Genomic DNA, 19188 nt, shown 5'->3' on the forward strand with positions numbered 1-19188 from the left:
TACATCACTAGTATTTTCCTGTTTATACCATCTATCCACTCCTCGGTGGCTCCACCCAGCATCTCTCAATAACCTGGAAATAAAGCGACGCCTAGATAAATAAATAATAAAGAAAACTGCCGCTGCGGCTGTAAATACACAGGAATATTTGTACCGGATCGCAGCAGACTGACAGATGTAATCGCCTTTATTAGGCGTTTGCTTGGCAGGAAACGAGTGCCGTCCCGACATCAACTGTCACCAGCATCATCTCGGATGCCCCAACTCGAGGGACCTGGATGTGAAAGCGGAGTAAAGGCCGTGTCTTGTGTTATTTAGACAGCCCTGCGATAAGAAAGGGGGGAATGGTTGCAGTAGCAGCAGCGGGGGAGAAGCTAGCTAACTCCATCAGCCGGCAATTTCACCCGCTATTTTACTACTTTAAGGACACTGTGGAAAAAATGAGCGGACACTGAGGCGCATTTTAGGCTCTCTTCAGTTACGAATAATGGAACACAGGCGCCAAAACGAGAGGGAAATGATGTTATTAGCCAGTTAGCTAACGTTAGCACAGCTAGCTGCTAGTTAACGTTAACTACAACAAATTAGTGGGCTGAGTTAGCCTAGCTAACTCAGCCCACTAATTTCCATAGGCAGGTACAGTAGTCGTTTAGTTGCTGACTAACGCTAGCAACTTTGGTATATTTAGTGAGTGGAAGGGTTTTTCCCCCTTGGTGACACACCTCTTGCATTCAGAGTTTACAATTCCCTGCTGTAAACGAGGCTAGCTAGCTAAGCAGCGGTGCCGATCAGCGCAGCACCCGTCTGCTGTGGTGTCGCTGCAGAAGTCGTAGCTTTCCTGCTGATTAACTCTCAAACGGTTGTCAAACATGGCTCAAGAAGCGTTTCCTTTGCATTATCTGGTTTGGAACAATCAGTACCTGGAGCTGGATCGAGAGCTACAGAAGAAAGAGGTAAGACTTGATTTTGTTTTTTGGAGCTGGTGATTGATGATGGGGGTTTTTTTTTGGCATGTCGAACTGCATTGCGCTCATGCTGCTGCTGCTTGTGTGTTTGGTTTTGCAGCAGGATCTGGAGCGCTTGGATCCGAGAGGGCGCACCCCGCTGGAGCTTGCTGTGTGTCTGGGCCACCTGGAGTCAACCCGGGTGCTGCTCAGGCACTCTGCAGACCCTACACATTGCAACGCACAGGGCTGGACCAGTGAGTGCTCTGCTGCTTCTCTGTTTCCTACCCTCAGGCTACTGAGGGAAAGAGAAACACCCTCTGTAAATAAATGCATGTTTCAGTCTTGCAGGAGGCAGTGAGCACGGGGGACCCTGAGCTTGTACAGCTGGTGCTTCAGTACAGAGACTTCAAGCGTGCCACTGAGAGACTGGCGGGCATTCCCGAGCTGCTCAGCAAACTAAGACAGGTAGATCCATCTGGTTGCACAAATGTAATCTCTTGGGTTTTACACCTGACCCGTTGAACTGAGACAACCCTCATCAATTCCTTGGTGCCTGGTTGAAGGTTGATGGGGAAGAATTTAAGTCTGATGTGTCAGTGTATGTTTTTAGCAGCTCTTGAGCTGTATTGAATCTGAAGGCATAAACGGTAGACGACTTGAGAAGATCTAAGAGTGTCTTCTGTGTCTTCCAGGCACGAGACTTTTATGTGGAGATGAAATGGGAGTTTACCAGTTGGGGTGAGTGTGGCTCATTAATGCATATCCACAGAGGTCAGTTTCAGCACCACAACTAGCTGGACAGCTCCCACAACAGCCGCAAACAGATGTTGTTCAGCGGATTAAAATTAGAGTATCACTACCAACCAGATTATAGCATATATGATTCTCTCATTGATAGTTAATAAATTCAGACAAAAATTGTCAGCTTTATTGTCAGCCAGCTTTTTATTCATTAGGTATTCAAATTGTTTCTAGTGCTACTTCACTGTAACTGCATCTCATCTTCTTCAACTTCCATCTCAGTGCCCTTGGTGTCAAAAGTGTGCCCCAGTGATGTCTACCGGGTGTGGAAGAGTGGCTCTTGCCTCCGTGTGGACACCACACTCCTGGGTTTTGAACACATGACTTGGCTGAAAGGACGACGCAGCTATATCTTCAAGGGTGGAGGTATGCGCTTTTTGCACCTTAGGCCACAATAGCATGCAAGCCTTTTAACTTAGAAACTAACATAGATAGATTCTGAGCTGATGTAGGCCATCCCTGAAAGACTAAAAAGCAATTCTGTTCTTCTAGCTTTGTGATGGCTTTCATTCTGTCAGAATTATTGTCATTTTCCTCTTGCACCTGTATCTTGATTGAGTTTTGTATGCACCCTGATTACACAGCCTAGCTGTTTGTGCTATATCTGCCGTCTCTTCTCAGACGATGGGGCAGTGGTCATGGAGGTGGACCATGAGAAGCAGGTCGTGTACACAGAGCCGCTTGTGTTGTCCCCTCGTGATGCGCCTTCGCTCCTGGCAGCAATGCAGCCATCTCAAGAGAACACAGCCCAGAGACTCACATCGCCTATTGTCTCCACGCACCTCAACACTCGCAATATTGCATTTGAGCGGTAACATACTGTATACATATACGCAGAATTCTTAAATTATTTCTACACATCTCATTTTTCATGTTTCCGTGCATAAACTCTGAGTGCATCCTCACAGTTAGTCATGTAGAAATATATATTATATTAGCACAATGAGTACTTAATTTGTCATTGTGTGTTTAGGAACAAGTCTGGAATCTGGGGCTGGCGCTCTGAGAAGAGCGAGGTCGTCAGTGGGTATGAAGCTAAGGTAAGTGCGAGTGAGCCCATTTAGTTTTAGATGTATTTAATTATTTATTTCAAACTGTGCTTTTGAATTTAGACAGGCAGCCACTCATACTCCTGACTGAAAGCAAACTAAAATGCTCACGGGTGCTTTTCCTTTGTGCGTTGTTGTGTATAGGTTTACAGCGCTACCAATGTGGAGCTGGTGACTCGTTCAAGGACAGAACATCTGTCAGACCAGGACAAGTCGAGAAGCAAAGGTAACAACGGATACACACAGATACACCTCATAACTGAGGTGTGTATCTTGAACAGATCGTGGAGACTGAAAAATGTGATTTTTCACCAATTTATTGTAATAAAATGTTGATTGTATTAGAAAATTAGCTCTTCATGGATACTTTCCTTAAGTGGACTTATTATGCTTTTACTTGTTTCTGGTCATATATACACTGCTACAAGTGTGAATGTTCATGTTAAACGTGGTCAAGGTTTTAAATAATAAGTATGAGTAATCCCTCTGAGATTGAAACCGAAGCATCTAACTGCTCAGAATGCTCCATGTCAGATAGATCATCAGTCCATAGGCACAGTAAAAGATAAATAAGGACTATTTTGAACTATGGGTCTTGCAGAGCTGCTCTAATAAAGTGCTGGAATAAAAATATGGGGCTGGAAATTTACAGTCCACTTTAAACAGACCATACAGAGTAAATTTTAATGGATTTTTGTAGCACTTTTATAGTGATCTCTTTTTATTCCTTTTTGTCTTCCTACTCAGGCTCAAAGACTCCTCTGCAGTCTTTCCTGGGGATTGCTGAACAGCACACAGCTCACAATGGGGTAAGTCTCAGCAGCGCCCGTGCATTAACATCTACACACACACCACCTACACTGCTTTCAGCCTCCTTTAATGAACACTGTTACTTACTGCTCCCTTTCCATATTTCTCTTAGAGCAACGTGTCCCAGTGCGCCAGTCCTCACAACCCCACAGCCATCACAGCTGAGGAATACTTCAACCCGGAGTTCAACTTGAACGGCCGCGACATTGGACGCCCCATTGAGCTTACCAGCAAAGTTCAGAGGTAAGATACACAACGCAAATCCATGCACAGATGTTCATCACCACCCTTATTTCTCTTTTTGTTGTTCTGCCTCCATTCTAGGTTTAAAGCAACGCTGTGGTTGAGCGAGTCTCACCCTCTGTCCCTGGCCGAGCAAGTGACACCCATCATAGACCTCATGGCCATTTCGAACGCCCACTTTGCCAAGCTGCGTGACTTCATCACCCTCCGCCTGCCACCAGGCTTCCCTGTCAAGATAGGTGAGTGTGGTTAAAGATATATGTTGTTAGTGGCACTATTTGAGACTTTTTGAAAGTTTGCCAACTTGACATTATCTCACGGTAGTTATTTTGCAATAACAAGAGCAAGCACCTGTATAAATGAAAGAGGAGAGAGCAAAGACTTTAGTTTCTATGTTTACCAGGGTGTAAAAATCACATGTATCAAATCATCGGTCAAAACTGGTTAAATCCAAATGGCAACTGTCTTGTTTAGGGTGTGCAATCCTAGCTTACATGAAGTATATAATTATATTAAATATATTGAAGATCCCAGAAATGCAATCACCTCTGAGCCTCCAATCACCTTTTGTGGGTTTGGAAGGAGTTTTATTTATATGTTTTTGTTTAAGTCCTTGCTGGCCACCACATCTCATGTCTGACTGAACTCTCCGTCTGCCTTTCAGAGATTCCTCTGTTTCATGTGTTGAATGCCAGAGTGACGTTCAGCAACCTGTGCGGCTGTGACGAGCCGGTCAGTTCTGTGACGGTTCACAAACCAGAGAGCCCCGGAGAAGCTGGTAACTACTGACCTAACATTTAGTGGTACCTGATACCTTTACATGACTTTAAATTGACATGTAATCATTATCATTGTTATTATCATGTACTTTCTCATATCACAGGTCAGGCCACTCCTCCCTTCCACTGTGAGGTGGACCCCTCAGTGTTTGAGCCCCCTCCCGACTACACCACTCTCGGTCCGGGCCGCAGCGAGCCAATGAGGGACGAGGATGACAACCTGCTGCAGTTTGCCATTCAGCAGAGCCTGCTGGACGCCGGCACAGAGAGCGACCAGGTCAGAACAAATCCCCTTCTGGGTCACAGAGCCTTGTTCTTCTTTTCCTTTCAAGACTTTTCTGGGTTTTTTTTTTAATTTTCTCTCAGTTTATTAATTTGCCCTTCTCATGTGACGTTTTACAGCACCTTTTAAAAAACAAAGGGTCTCGGGTCATAATACTGTTACAGTGTTTTTATCATCTCAAACTCATTCCACTGTGAATTATTTAAAAGCTCAGCACAGTCTCTGTGTAGGTTGTCCTTAAATCTAAAGCCAGGTGTAACCCTTGTGTCTGGTTTTCAGGTGACCATCTGGGAGGCCCTCACCAACAGCCGTCCGGTGCCACAGTCTCCCCTGTACGAGGAAGACTCTCAGCTGGAGAGGTGAGCTTATCCTCAGGCTTTACCCATCTTCTTTTCTTAAACTGGCCATGTCCTTAATAATTACTTCAAACGTTCTGAGATGGCACACAACACACCTAAGGACTGTTTCCAGATTGTCGTGTTTGACAGAGAGGAGCATAAACCTGGCAGCTGAGTCACTCATCTATGCAACACATGTTAATGACTGGTCCGTGGACTGTTGGCTGGACATTCTGACTTTTGTTTGTTCTACAAATGAATTGATGAGACTAAACGTCTGCTATCTCAGTCAGTCTGTCTAAATCGTATGCAACACTGATCAGCTGCCAGGCCCAGCTTCAGTTCACGGACACTTTCACGCTGCTCACACTAGTTAAAGGTTTTATGCCTGAATGAAAGCTTCAGAAAACAGCCAGAGATATGAGGACATGCAGGTAGATATCCTCCATATGTTTTCTCTGGTATTAAACTTTAATACTTACACTTTCTAAGAAAGTGATAACACCTCTGCAACCAAATTTAACAGGCTCTTTTTCTTGCCAGTGCTCCTCCTCTTCACAATGGAAACAAATGGCACTGATCATATACTTTTCACTCACCTTTTGACATGTCTGGTTAAAAGGTTATGACCTCACAAACTCTCTTGTAGTTGTTACTGTAAAGAAAAATCAGACAGTTTTAACTTATCTTCCTTGTTGTTATGTAGGGAAATCCCTGGCTTGTGAAGTGACTTAATTACACATTTCTAAATAGAGTTCAGTGATGAGCTTTTTCTTCCCACCTTCTCCTGAGAGCACCAGCTTAAATTTATCCTGTAATGAAGCGCAGCTTGAAAAGTCTCCTGTTAAGAGACCCGTCGTTATTTAACGGTGTCCTCATTTCTCTCCCATCTCAGGGCGATCCAGGAGTCTCTGTCCATCTCACTGGCCAGCAGAGAGGGAGAGGAGATGGCCGACCCCAGCCAGCCCTCTTCTGTCTCTCCGTTGGACCCCACCGCCAACTCCCCGCTCTCCTACAGCACAGTGACCGATCCGCGCTTATCCGCACACTACGGTGTGGCGACCAGCTTCGACGAGCAGCTGCGGATTGCCATGGAGCTGTCCTGCAGGGAGCAGGAGGAGATAGACAGGTGGGAGTGGAGACGAGATGGATGAGGAAATGAGTCATTTCTGAAATTGTGGGTTTATATGACCTATAATTGTTAGACAGAAGGAAGAAACGACAACAAACAAACAAAAAACCTCTCACACCTGCTAGAATTTGTAGAGCTTACAAAGTATTAGTCATCTTTTTTATTTTTGTTTTAATTTAATGGAGTGTGCACACAGAGAGTGCCGCCCTCTGCTCTTTCATCTCAAACTCATATTTTGGCAGCATGGTGTGACAAACAACAACTGCGACACTTTAGGTGTCAAAAATCTCTCAAAAAACAAATGATGCTGACAAATTATTCCCTGCTTAGGGAAGCAGTTGGATTCAGATGGATTCATCCATTCATCTAACCACCCTTTTTCATAACCACGTATCTAATTCAGGGTTATCCATCTGTCACTGGGCTAGAGGCGGGGGACACTGCAGACAAGTTTCCTTGCTCTCACGTGGCTGGAAACATTAAAAATGTTTTAAGCTTGAAAAATAAAATATGAAAAAAAGGAGAGGAAGATAATGAGGGATAAAATACTGCTTGTCAGCACCCCATTAATGCTACCCAGCGCTATCATAGCCAAATAGCAAAGTAGTTTATCTGATGTTATTATAACTATATCAGCCTTCAGCTGTAGCGGTCTAATTATTTCTGGTGTTAATGGCGGCTCATAGTTCAGCTGCTGTCAAAGAGGCCCGATTGAACCTGCAAACTACTAGCTATACAGGCAGTTTAAAAGTGTCTTTATGAAGCACGAGGGATTTCAGCAGATGCTAAATGCCCGAAGTGAAAGGTTCAGTCCACTGAATGAGCAAAACAGTGGGGGGCTGTGGGGGGTCACTTCTCATTCTGCAGTCTTGTGAACTTCTACGGACACAATTTTATGAAATAAAGGTGAAAATTAAAAAATTCTGACCCAGATTAGGACTCACAACGACTCAGACTCGTGTATTGTTTTCAGTCGGTCATCCTCAGTCATCTCTGGTGAGTTAATGCACATTTAGCAGTGAGTTACTCTTCCATCCTCCTTTGTGTCAGATGGTAATGAGCTGCAAATTCGGTGTGAAGTCACGTTGCTTTTGGTGCCTTTCGTTTGGGTGGTAACCTGATTAAATACATTCACCTGTTAAATTTCTTGATTTTCATAATTCATGCGCGCTTCAGCAAGAACTGTGCAGTTTTCTTAGATTGACAACTTTTTTTCAGCTATGGTCCTGTGAGAAACGGAGTACACCATGTGATTGAGAAGCTTGTAGAAACACCTTTCAGTATAAATAACTTGACTTAATTATTTTCTACATCAGTCTCTCACGTCACGCTTCTTTACGGCATTGCTTCAGTTCATCGAGGTTCGCAGGGTTTCTCTTAATGCCCTACCACAGCATTTCAATCAGGTTGAGTCAGCCATTCTGTTGTGACAGATGGCCTCACATTTGACTCTAGAATACTTTGGTATACAGAGGAGTTCATAGTCCACTCAATGACAACAAGGTGCCCTGGCCCTGTGACTGCAAAGCAAGCCCAGATCATCACCACTTGTCTGTCCAAAGGACATTGTTCCAAAAGTCTTTGTTCAGATGCAGCTTTGCAAGCCCAAGCTGTACTGCCATGTGCTTTTTAGAGAGAGGAGGCTTTCTTCTTTCAGTCCTTCCAAACAAGCCACATTTGTTCAATCTTTTGGTGTGTTGGTGTTGTTCCTGCATCATCAATACTAATGTTGCTCCAGGATCAGCATCGCAAATGGCCAGGGAGCATTCAGTCAGCATTAGCCAAGAAGTTAATGCTTTTAAAACACGAGTAACCTAAATTTGGCTAATGGCAAACCTAAGTTGATAATGTTCTTTTGTACAAACTGATTAAAGAAAAGAGTTAAAATGTTTACTGTTTGTTGTGGAGGAAAACTTAATATAAACAAACCCCCCACTCCCACATTGCAAAGCTATGACATCACAACAATGTGCTTGATCCCTTTAAAGCCAAATCATATTTGTTAAGTGAGTTTTTGAGATTACATCACAAGTGTGATCTCCCTTCCCTAACCCCACCCCCTGAAAAACCCAAATAAACTGCAGGAGATATTTGTATGGAATAAATTGCAAAAAATATTATAAAATATGATACAAATTTTAACTCATATATGCAAATTAATATTTCATGTTTTTTAAATTTCATCAGAAGATTCACCAAATACTCTATTGTTAAAAAATTGGAATTTTCTGACAATTATTTTGTGATTCATGCTTTGAAGGGTTAAGATGATGCAGGAACACCTACACGGGGATATCAAATACACCACTTTACATTTAACACTACTTTAACACACTATCGGGCGATCGTGGCTTAAAGAGTTGGCAGTTCGTCTTGTAACCGGAAGTTTGCCGGTTCGAGCCCTGGCTCGGACAGTCTCGGTCGTTGTGTCCTTGGGCAAGACACTTCACCTTCAGATTACACTTATAACACGATCCGAACAGCTTTTCAGATGCCTTAAACCTGTGAAGAAAGTCATCTTAAAGTGATGATGCTGTCAGTGTTCTGACAGATGAACTTCTTATTTTGCTACAGGAAGCGTAAGGAGGAGGAGGAGGAGCTGGAGAGGATCCTGCAGCTGTCACTCACCGAAAAGTAATGTAACACCGACAAGGGCAGGCGGAGGCAGGTCTACATTAGGGAACAATCATCTTATTTATTCTGTTTTATTTTTTAAATCCTGAGATGTTAACTTATTACAGACATTTTATTTGTATTTCTCACACGAAGGCTGCTACAACAGAGTGTAAAGGACCTGAATATAAGAAATGTGAAACAGGAAGAGACCGCTACTCTTAAAAAACAACAAAAAATAAACACTATAGTGAAGGAGTGAGACGAAAAGGGATAGTGTGTTTGGTTTTCTTTTTTATTGAATATTTTTCACAGTCTTGCTGTCTTTACTGAGTAATGAATGATCCTTAAACTTTAAACCTATAACATGATCCACAATAAAGATAAAAAATAAAATAAAGTGCAATCTTAATGGAATAACTTATAAAACTATAACATTTCAAAAGTTTATGTTGGCTTACTCCTGTGTGTGGAAAATAAAAAAAAATAACAATGATCCTGGATTGTGTCTGTGGTTTTTTTTGTTTGTTTGTTTTTAATTTATTAATAAAGAATAAGAAGAAACATCAGTTTTCTATATTTACAATTTAATTATACATTGATCCGAAATAAACAACAGTGCTTTAAGCTTTTGTTTCTTTTGTTTCTTTTCTCTTTTTTTTTTTACACATTTAAACATGAATAACAGGCAGAAGCTGAGACAAAAACCAAAGCTAATCTGCAAAACCTATTCATGTTACTTTGGCAGTTGATTGTTTTCACCTACGTGAGATTTTTGACATCAGAGTCATCACTTTTGTATTGTGAAAATAGTCATCAATCAATCAGTAAAGCAAGAAAGCACTCAGCAGAGTTGGAATCATATTCAACCCCAGTGACAGCGTTTAAGCTCACTCTTACAAAACTTATGAAAAATACAAAAATGGAGTACAGTGATGCAACGTTGCACATGTAAACAATCTTTCATCAAGAACATATTAAAGACCTTCACTGATAATCTTACAACTCTGCAATGTGAAAATCTTATCTAGCATTGGCCAAGCTTTTTAAAAATATTCTCGGGCTCTCAAACATGTTTCATCCTCATGTTCAGACCCTCCTGCTTCTGGTATTATTACTTTAGCTGTAGCGGTGTCGCTGATGGCCGCCCTCAGCCCAGTCTAAACATCCAGGGCATGACTTTTCATTCATTAACATCCAAGTTCCCGAGGGGGTTGATTACTTTGGTGAACCCTCAGTGTAAAAGTTCCAATACGGATCCATCCACAGGTACAAAGATTTGAACAAACATTTAATCTTTTACAAAGTTTTTGGGACTGACTACGGGATGAAATGTTCAGCTTTTTTATTGACACCCCTCAGCTGGATTGCAATGACGGATGCAGATATTAGTGGTCACTGAAATAAACACAGAAATCCTTTTGATCATCTAGCACCGTCCGCTCATTTGGTCACAATATTTAAGCAACGGTCCAAACTCTCCCATCTTGGAGAAAAATGTATAAATTTCGTTTCAATAAAGCAGAATTTAGCCATTTTCACCGTGAACATTGTGATCTCTGAGCTGTAGGTAAAAGTTTTACGTTATACTTGTCAGGTTACACCAGTCCCTACTTCACGCTGTCGGTTTCTCGGTCGTCCACTGTGCCGTGTTAGATCGTTGTTTTTCCATTCAGTTTTGTTTCATAAGGGGAGACTTTCTCATCAGTCGAAACATAGATGTTTTCTCTCCGTTGTTTTAGGGCTCTCCTGAGCTCATCATCCAACTGAGCTGGTTTAAACAAAAGCATTCAAGTCATTTAGACTTGCTCTTACATTTGCCTTGATTTCTGCCCGTTCGCTTGTTTGTTTTGTTTTTAAATCAACATTCACTCTGCTCACCTAGATTCAGGCTGGAGTCATTGGGATCATCAGGAATGACATATTCTCCCTCATCAGGCTTGTTTGGCAGAATCTCCTCTTTGGTCCGTGACCGCAGCATAGGGGGCACTTGTGCCTTTGGTAGTGGTTTAGGTGCACGTGCGGTTGTGTTGAGGCACTTGGGAGCTGGTGACGCCTCTATTGAACACAATCGGTGGTTAGGAGTTGCCCACTTCACTGTAACCATTTTTAAAAGCAGTACTCTCACCGATCAAAGTGTCATAGGGCTGAGATGGAATGAAAGGACAAAGCCGATACTCAGTTTTTTCAATGAAGTATTTTAGAACATCCTTCAGGGAGCTGACGGTCACCTACAGAGGACGTGTGAAAAAAAAAGCCAAAGATAGACTCGGTTAATGATGCTCCCCTTTGATTTATCAGAAGTATCTGTCATTCCTCTATTACAGACAGCAGATTTTATGACACTTCTACAGCTTATAAAATAATAATAAAACAACGATAATTACAGGCGGCCTGTTTAACACTGTAAAGCTTCACTGTTCTGCTGAGACTTGCAAACTGGCAATAATCTGAACTTTGTGCTCCACAGAAATGTACTACATTGCCAAAACCTGGACTTGAACCTAGGACCCTCAGATCTTCAGTCTTTATTAGCTCTGCAGTTTTATTGCTCTATGCAATAAATCACATAATGATTTTCTGCAGCATTTATTAATCCTGTGTCCTTTCTGTAAGTGCATTTTGCTTTTATATATGAGTTTTTGGTCATCATTTGATCAACAACTGATAATGTTGAAATTATTTGACTGTTTTGGTCAGGTGACGGGTCACAGTGCTCTCTCTCATTCTCCATGTGTAGTGCATTGCTGAAATAGCTTAGTTGGGAGAGCGTCAGACTGAAGATCTGAAGGCCCCCTGGTTCAATCCCGGGTTTCGGCATTATACATTTAATCAGAGAAAGGATGATAATGGCCTAATAAAACTGAACCACAACCTCTGCCTTTTAAATCTGACCTGTATCTAAAATGGTTAAATGTTTAAAAAAAAGCCTGAGAGGACATACTGCCCTCTTAGCAGATGTTCAGTCTGGTGCTCTCCCACATGACTACCAAATTCAAGTCATTTACTCAGTTAAAATTACTTGGCACAGAAAGTAAGGACATTCGTGTTTGATCAATAATTTCTTTATTGGAACAGTAGTTCTTGGCAATTAATCTTATGCTGTTGAAAAGTCTGTTTATTTCCCCTTATTTAACCAGTAAATGGTTTAGTAAGAGAAATGCATTTGCACATATGTACACTCCTGCCTTTCCTTCTCTCTTGCTCCCTCCTCATATGCCTTCCCTTTTTCCTCTTCCTCTGTCTTTGTGCTAACAGTTGTACAGTTTCCACTGGCACTCTGTTGGTCAGCAGCACCTGGGTGATGTCAGTTACTGAATCACTTGCCTTTTTTGGTGCAAGTCATGGATGCTTGGTGATACTCCAGTGCTCTCCAAAAGTTGATTCTGTTCATATGAACGTGACGTTTTGTGGGAGAATCGTTTCATCACTCATCCAAGTGACTTCTTCAGTCTCAGCTGACTGCAGGTTTCCCCAATCTTATAAACATTACATTACATAATGACTGAAACCATGCAAATGTACTGTTTATAAGATTGGGGAAACCTGCAGTCAGCTGAGACTGAAGAAGTCACTTGGATGAGTGATGAAACATTTCTCCCACAAAACGCTACATCTAGATGAACAGAATCAACTTTTGGAGATTTACTTACCTGGATGATTGAGCATGCATCATAATGGCACTCCAGTGCCGAAATAGCTCAGTTGGGAGAGCGTCAGACTGAAGATCTGAAGGTCCCTGGTTCAATCCCGGGTTTCGGCATTGTGCTTTGATTAACTGATTAATAAATCTTTAGAAAAGGTGAACTACAGTATTTTTCTGCAACACCAACCCTCTGCATGTCCTCCTCTACATCCATGAACCTGAACAGAATTGTGTATGTGGGTTGCCCCAGTAAAAAAATCTGGTTTCATCTGAAGTTAATCCCATTTTAATTGTTTTTCCTGTGAGTTTCTAGGCATGGATCATGACTTAAAACTAGCCTGAGGTTTGTTCAAGTGAGGCGAACACATAGGTCCTTCTGCTGAACATGTTTGTTGCCGAAATAGCTCAGCTGGGAGAGCGTCAGACTGAAGATCTGAAGGTCCCTGGTTCAATCCCGGGTTTCGGCATTGTGTTTTGATTATGTGTTAATGCCATCAGGTAAATGTCTCCAAACAACTTACTAAAGTGTTGATCCAAAACCAGTATCGTTAACAACACGATTGATCTGTCCGCCTCTAATTTCACTCACTACACGCTCGTGATTCTTCTTTGAATCACTTGTGCTCCTGTGGCTTTGAAGGAACTTTATGTGTAAATGTGTCCTTTAGCTGAAATATATTCTGATTGGTGAGAAGCTGTGAGAGCCTGTAAGGACTTACTGGTGTCTCCAGTTCAATGACAAATCCGGCGTTTATTTGGGTCACTCTGTAATTCTTCATTACAGGCCCGCTGAAACAGAAGAAACGTTGTGATGATTATATTACAGTTATATTACAAATGAAAATAGCAAAAGTTATTCCAATCCATAAAAACGGAGAGAGATGTCAGTTTACCAATTATAGGCCAATATCACTACTCCCACAGTTCTCAAAAATTTTAGAAAAGTTATTTGTTAATAGACTTGATAAATATATTGAGAAGCATAATCTCCTAAGTGATAACCAATATGGCTTTAGAGTGAAAAGGTCCACTTCAATGGCAGTGATGGAACTTGTTGAAGGGATATCTAATGCAATAGATAATAAGGAATATACTGTTGGTGTTTTTATAGACTTAAAAAAGGCGTTTGATACAATTGATCATTCTATATTAATGAATAAACTAGAGAGATATGGCATAAGAGGGATAGCATACAAGTGGATGAAAAGTTACCTGGATGAAAGATATCAATATGTCGAATTCAATAATGTAAAATCTAAGCAGTTGAAGGTAACTTGCGGAAAAGGAGTTAAATATATTAAAAAACTGGTTTGATGTAAATAAGTTATCATTAAAAATAAAGAAAACAAAATTGATTATTTTTGGCACTAGACAAGTGAAAAATGTATCTAAAATAAGGGTTAATGGAATTGAAATTGAAAGAGTGTACGAAAATAAATTTCTTGGAGTGATAATTGATGATAAGCTGAGTTGGAAGTCTCATATAAACCACGTGAAAACAAAAATGTCAAAAACCATTGCTATTCTCTATAAAACAAAGCATGTCCTGAACAAAAAATCATTATACACACTTTATTGTTCTCTGTTGCTTCCATATATGACTTACTGTCTGGAGATATGGGGTAATGCATATAAAACGAACACTCTTCATATTTTCAAGTTACAAAAAAGAGCTATAAGAATTATAAACCAATCAAACTATATAGAACCAACTAACATTTTGTTTATTAATCTGAATACCCTGAAATTTTATGATTTAGTTGAATATAAAATGGCACAGATAATGTATAAAGCACAAAATAACTTGCTTTGCCCCAGTACTCAGAAGCTGTTCAAAGTCAGAGAGAGTCAATATGACTTAAAGGGAACAGATTTCTTTAAGAAAAACAAGATGAGGACAAATATAAAGCAGAGATGTGTTTCTGTTAGAGGAGTTAACCTGTGGAATAGTTATGACAGTGATTTAAAAAGGTGTAGTTCATTTTCCTTGTTTAAAAACATGTTTAAAAATAGAGTATTAGAAAAATATATATATCAAGAATGAAAAGAACAAAAAGGAGAAAAAAAACAACAACCTCTTGATTCTTTACTTTGATGTAGTTACTTATCTAAGGTGGAAAGTTTTTTTTCTTTGTTTTGTTTGTTTGTTTGTTTGTTTTGTTTGGTTTTTGCTTTGTTTTATTATTTTCTTCAAGCCCTGTGTACAGGAGCTGCATACAAAAAGATATTTTGTGAAAAGGGTTGGCGTAATAAGCAAATGCTTCAGCCAATACCTTTTGATTAGCCTTGTCTCATGCTTTCTTTCTTTATGGTAGATTTTTGTTCTGTTTTCACTGTTTTTTGTTTTTTTTTTTCTCACTGTTTTCACTGAGATTTGAATTTGAATGCTAATCAATAAAAATCAAATCAAATCAAATCAAAATTCTTCACAGTGTGTTTTTGCTCAATGGGCTTTCACTGAGCAAAGTTCATATTACGTTCCACTTTCTGTCTGTCCCACTCAATACTGTTTTTATCGCCAGTTAGTTCCTGGTGAACACTTCATTCTCTGTGTCAATGTGTCAGACTTACCAGTAATAATAATAATAAGGTGAATAAATTGTTTGTTGGCATCTTTCAAAGCACTCAAACTCACGTTACATTACGAAATTAGCAGGAACAATATTAAAATAGTTCTAAAACTCAGTAATATATATTATTGTAAGAGATATAAAACAAGACATTTATAGCTGATGTGCTGATGAAATCAGTCAGTACAGGAGAAAATTTATAATACAAAAAGATTAATGGTCAAAATTCAATAGTCATTTATGAGCAGGTATTCTGCATTCAGTGGTGTATATCAGAGGTTTGAATAGATTAGCAGACCTGGATGACACTTGTCTGAGGGTCAAGGCGTAGTTGTTGGGCATGGTGGACGGGCGAAGGATGATGCTTCCACACTCTGGGTTTTCCTCTAGCATCTTCTCAGCCTCCTTTCGAGTCACATCAAAGAAACACCTACAGGATTCAAAGGAAAAACAAGGAGGCACACTTCTATTTTATTGTATTTTAACTGTTTTGAAGCACTTTTTAAAGTCTATCTGAGAATTTTCTGAACCTACAAATGATCAGTGTTTACACAAACAGCAGACAGTGCTTACTCAGCAATCTCAGAGCTCAATTTGTCTTTGGATGGCGGGCCTGAGAGGAAACCTGGTCGAGGTGGGAGCGGTGGACGTGACGATGGGGATTTTCTTTTTATTTCCTGAGTGAGAACCTCCTTCAGCTGTAACACCTGGCCAGGCATCAGCTGCAGCTTACTGGGAAGCTCCTTCTGCAAGGAAACACGAGCTCGACCTCAGTACCATTCAGATCATCTGTAACATGTTCAAAAATATATCCTGATATATTTTAAAAATATATAAACGTTTATTCACTGGCCACTTTATCTGGCACCTTGCTCATTTACACCAATATCTAATCAGTCAATCAAATGGCAGCAACTCAGCACATTTTAGGCATGTGGACACCGTCAAGGTAACCTGGTGAAGTTCAAACTGAGAAGGAAAAAAGGTGATTTAAGTGACTCGGCCTTTGCTGTTGGTGCTGAATGGGCAGGTCTGATTATTTCAGAAACTGATGATCTTTTGGGATTTTACCATATACCTGACGGCTCATTTCAACTAAGGTAGAAGAGCATCTTTGAATGCACAACACATCCAATCACAAAAGACAACACCAGGCGTTCAGCTACAAACAAGAAACTGAGGGTCATCATCACTGAACAGAAAAATGTTGCCTGGGTCTCGATTTCTGCTGTGCAGTAATAATGCGAAGGACTTCAGACTTTATCTGTACCAGGTGAACATTATTTAAATACCACTGTCTACATCACTGTGTGTGTGTAATATCCTGTATAAATGGAAATAATTGTGCTGAATCAATTAGATCGGCGTGTGTTTGCTCACCTTGACCACAGTCAGGATGAAACCCCTCCACACCTCTCCCATGTCTGCACTGTCCATCTACACACACACACACACACACACACACACACACACACACACACACACACACACACAGTTGATAAAAAGCTGGTGCGATGTATAGTATTGATCCATCCAGTGATTAATTATAAGATTAGATATTAGATGTAATTGGATCATTTGAAGTGAGTTTTATCACAACAGACCTTAAGTTGCACCTTCTCTGTGCTGAGGCTGAGAGTGAACACAGTGGGTTCCTTCTTCTGATATGGAGAGTCTGACTCCATCGACTTCAGCTGGTCCAGGTCCAACTTCTCTGTATACTGAGAAAAAAATCAGGTCAGTGCTCCCAGCACTTCCTTATTGCCCCTCAAAGCTACTTCCTAATTCTTGGAATTAAACACTCCACATATTTTCAAAAGATGATTCAGTGATTAAGTCAAGCGCACAATGTGAACAAGCATAGGTGTTTGCTTACGGTATCCTGTGTGTCATCCTTGTACAGAAACAGCGAACACCCACGGAGCTCTCCATAGTATTTCTTGAAATCCTGAAAGTCATTTGATGAACATATCAGGCATCACACTTAAACTACTTACACTTGACCTGTTTCAGTTTTTCAGCTACGCAGTCATGTGGAAAACTATGCACACTTCCTGATTCGGTATCTAGTTGCTATCTGGACTTTGACTGAGCTACTGCAGCACCTTGATTCTTTTCTCTTTTCAGCCATTCTTTAGTAGATTTGGTGCTCTCCATTGTGTAGTTGCATGACCCACTTTTGCCACGTTTTAGCTGTCAGACAGATGGCCTCACATTTGTATATTTAGTATACAGAGAGATTCACAGTCAACTCAGTATCTGCAAAGTTCACAGGGCCTGTGAACTTTGCAGATACCTTTACCGCCATGTTTGCAATCGGTATCAGGTGTTTGTGCTGATATGTTGTGTTTGTTTTTTCCAAACGTGTTGCTGTACATTATCTCCAAACATTTCTACTTTGGTCTCATCTGTCTAAAGGACGATGTTTCAGAAGTCTCGTGGTTTGTTCAGATGCAACCTTGCGGATCAAAGCTGTGCTGCCATGTTTGCTTTAGTGAGAACAGAGGCTTTCTGCTGGCAACCCTTCCAAAAATGCACTACTTGTTCAGTCTTTTTCTAACTGTTCTGGTGTAAACTTTAACATTTAACACGCCAACTGAGGCCTGTAGAGTCTGAAATGTAGCTCTTGGTTGTTGTTGAAATTTTTCTGATCTTGATGAGACATCGACCCTGGGTAGATTGTCTTAAAACACACCAGAATGGTCCAGACTAGCAAACTGCTAAAACTCTTGCTGGTGATCAGTTCATCAAGTACATTTGATTAACGGCCCATGGCTGCCTCTTACCCTCTTAACTCCTGTGGAAACAGTAAGGATGTAGCTTTTTCAAAAATGCTCTTTGTCACATGATTGTATTTACACGTATCTAAAGGCTGTAAGATAATTTACAGATGAGGTATTTATATACAGACCTCTATGTCTTGTATATTTATTGTTGGATTACCATTATAAAATATGATGCACCGTCAGAGCCGAGCTACTCACTCACCGGTGATAAAAGGTGGTTAAATTTAGTCCCCTCTCCACAATAAGGCAGTAACAGTTTACGTCAGATTGAAACAACTACAGTCAGCCCAGATTACATTTGAATAATAATGTCAAAAATTGCTTCTCTACATTTTTCATGCCATTAAAATATTTTACAGTTATAAAACCTTTTCGATAACCAATAAAACAATCTCATAAAAATGTGTCCTACATAGTTTATGTGTACCACAGCACTGTGTGTCTGCTGAAAGTCATGACTGCATGAAGAGTACAGACATAAAACATTTTTATGTTTTTTGATGTTGAGTAACACAAAATTTGCTTTGTCTCCACTTTTTAAAGTAGTCCAAGAGTAATCAGATTATGCTACACAAATTTATGTAATCTAGCGGATTAATAATCAGATATGTAGCTTGTACTCAGCAACCAACATTACAGTGCAGTGCAGTAAGACCCAACTCTCTGACCTACAGCATTAAAATACTGTCGGTCAGTAAGTGATTTAGTAACAGGCCGACAAAGCTAATTCTCCATTATAAGTCCTTACTTTTGTTACACTTTTGCAGCTTTTGTTTGGTTTGTTTGGTCTTAATTATTTACATTTCCTCATGTTTATTCCCCATATTCGTTCTTACCTTGTCTTTACTGTGTTTCTTCAGCAGGTGTCCGGAGTAGTAGAGAGGCAGGGCTGTGATCGTCTCCCTCCTCTTGTGGACAACTCTGGGGGGCACTGACATTGTCCAGTAGTCTCTCAAGTCAACGTCTTCTTCTGCCCTGGTTTGGCTCAGCTTATGTCTTACAGTGCAGTCACTAGTCAAGGGCGAACTGCTGAGTCCTGGAAAAGCTTTGTTCTGATTTTGTTTCCTTATGAGGCTCTGATAACGGGTATGAATTGAGACTAGGCGTCCAGAATATGAGAGTTTTGATCACGAGGCCATAAATGTACAAAGATAAGCCTTTCTTTCCCCCAACTTCAGCCTCAGCACTGTC

The 19188-nt window shown here is 40.6% G+C and overlaps 2 protein-coding genes across 3 annotated transcripts; one reads left to right on the forward strand and one right to left on the reverse strand.

The window, feature by feature from the left end:
- Positions 1 to 12: 12 nt before the first annotated feature.
- Positions 13 to 9144, forward strand: ankrd13d (ankyrin repeat domain 13 family, member D). The gene is made up of 16 exons (XM_082556728.1): positions 13 to 953; positions 1066 to 1201; positions 1288 to 1412; positions 1640 to 1685; positions 1971 to 2114; positions 2370 to 2559; positions 2722 to 2788; positions 2942 to 3023; positions 3545 to 3606; positions 3720 to 3850; positions 3932 to 4089; positions 4515 to 4628; positions 4734 to 4906; positions 5192 to 5271; positions 6146 to 6379; positions 8957 to 9144. Exons 1-16 carry the CDS (start codon positions 870 to 872, stop codon positions 9018 to 9020), a joined length of 1890 nt encoding a protein of 629 aa, XP_082412854.1. The 5' UTR covers positions 13 to 869; the 3' UTR covers positions 9021 to 9144.
- Positions 9145 to 9219: 75 nt separating this feature from the next.
- Positions 9220 to 19188, reverse strand: LOC309720142 (signal-transducing adaptor protein 1-like). 2 transcript variants are annotated; one of them, XM_082556741.1, is made up of 10 exons: positions 18834 to 19188; positions 17088 to 17159; positions 16816 to 16932; positions 16592 to 16648; positions 15785 to 15957; positions 15510 to 15641; positions 13361 to 13430; positions 11124 to 11226; positions 10877 to 11041; positions 9220 to 10766 (listed from the first exon to the last, which is right to left on the reverse strand). In XM_082556741.1, exons 1-10 carry the CDS (start codon positions 18933 to 18935, stop codon positions 10648 to 10650), a joined length of 1110 nt encoding a protein of 369 aa, XP_082412867.1. In that variant the 5' UTR covers positions 18936 to 19188; the 3' UTR covers positions 9220 to 10647. The 2 variants fall into 2 exon arrangements, with proteins under 2 accessions (XP_082412867.1, XP_082412866.1); XM_082556740.1 differs by having other exon boundaries at positions 10877 to 11053.

Source organism: Aulonocara stuartgranti (assembly GCF_965226115.1).
Source record: "Aulonocara stuartgranti genome assembly, chromosome: 2".
NCBI classification, from domain to species: domain Eukaryota; kingdom Metazoa; phylum Chordata; class Actinopteri; order Cichliformes; family Cichlidae; genus Aulonocara; species Aulonocara stuartgranti.

Excerpts from the sequence above, each read along its gene's own strand:
- ankrd13d (XM_082556728.1), top strand. The coding sequence starts at position 870 with ATGGCTCAAGAAGCGTTTCCTTTGCATTATCTGGTTTGGAACAATCAG. Across the intron at positions 2,115-2,369 it reads CTATATCTTCAAGGGTGGAG|ACGATGGGGCAGTGGTCATG; the intron begins GTATGCGCTTTT and ends GTCTCTTCTCAG. Across the intron at positions 2,560-2,721 it reads CGCAATATTGCATTTGAGCG|GAACAAGTCTGGAATCTGGG; the intron begins GTAACATACTGT and ends TTGTGTGTTTAG.
- LOC309720142 (XM_082556740.1), bottom strand. The coding sequence starts at position 18,935 with ATGTCAGTGCCCCCCAGAGTTGTCCACAAGAGGAGGGAGACGATCACA. Across the intron at positions 16,933-17,087 it reads AGGATGACACACAGGATACC|TATACAGAGAAGTTGGACCT; the intron begins GTAAGCAAACAC and ends TTTTTTTCTCAG. Across the intron at positions 11,054-11,123 it reads GCCCTATGACACTTTGATCG|AGGCGTCACCAGCTCCCAAG; the intron begins GTGAGAGTACTG and ends TGTGTTCAATAG.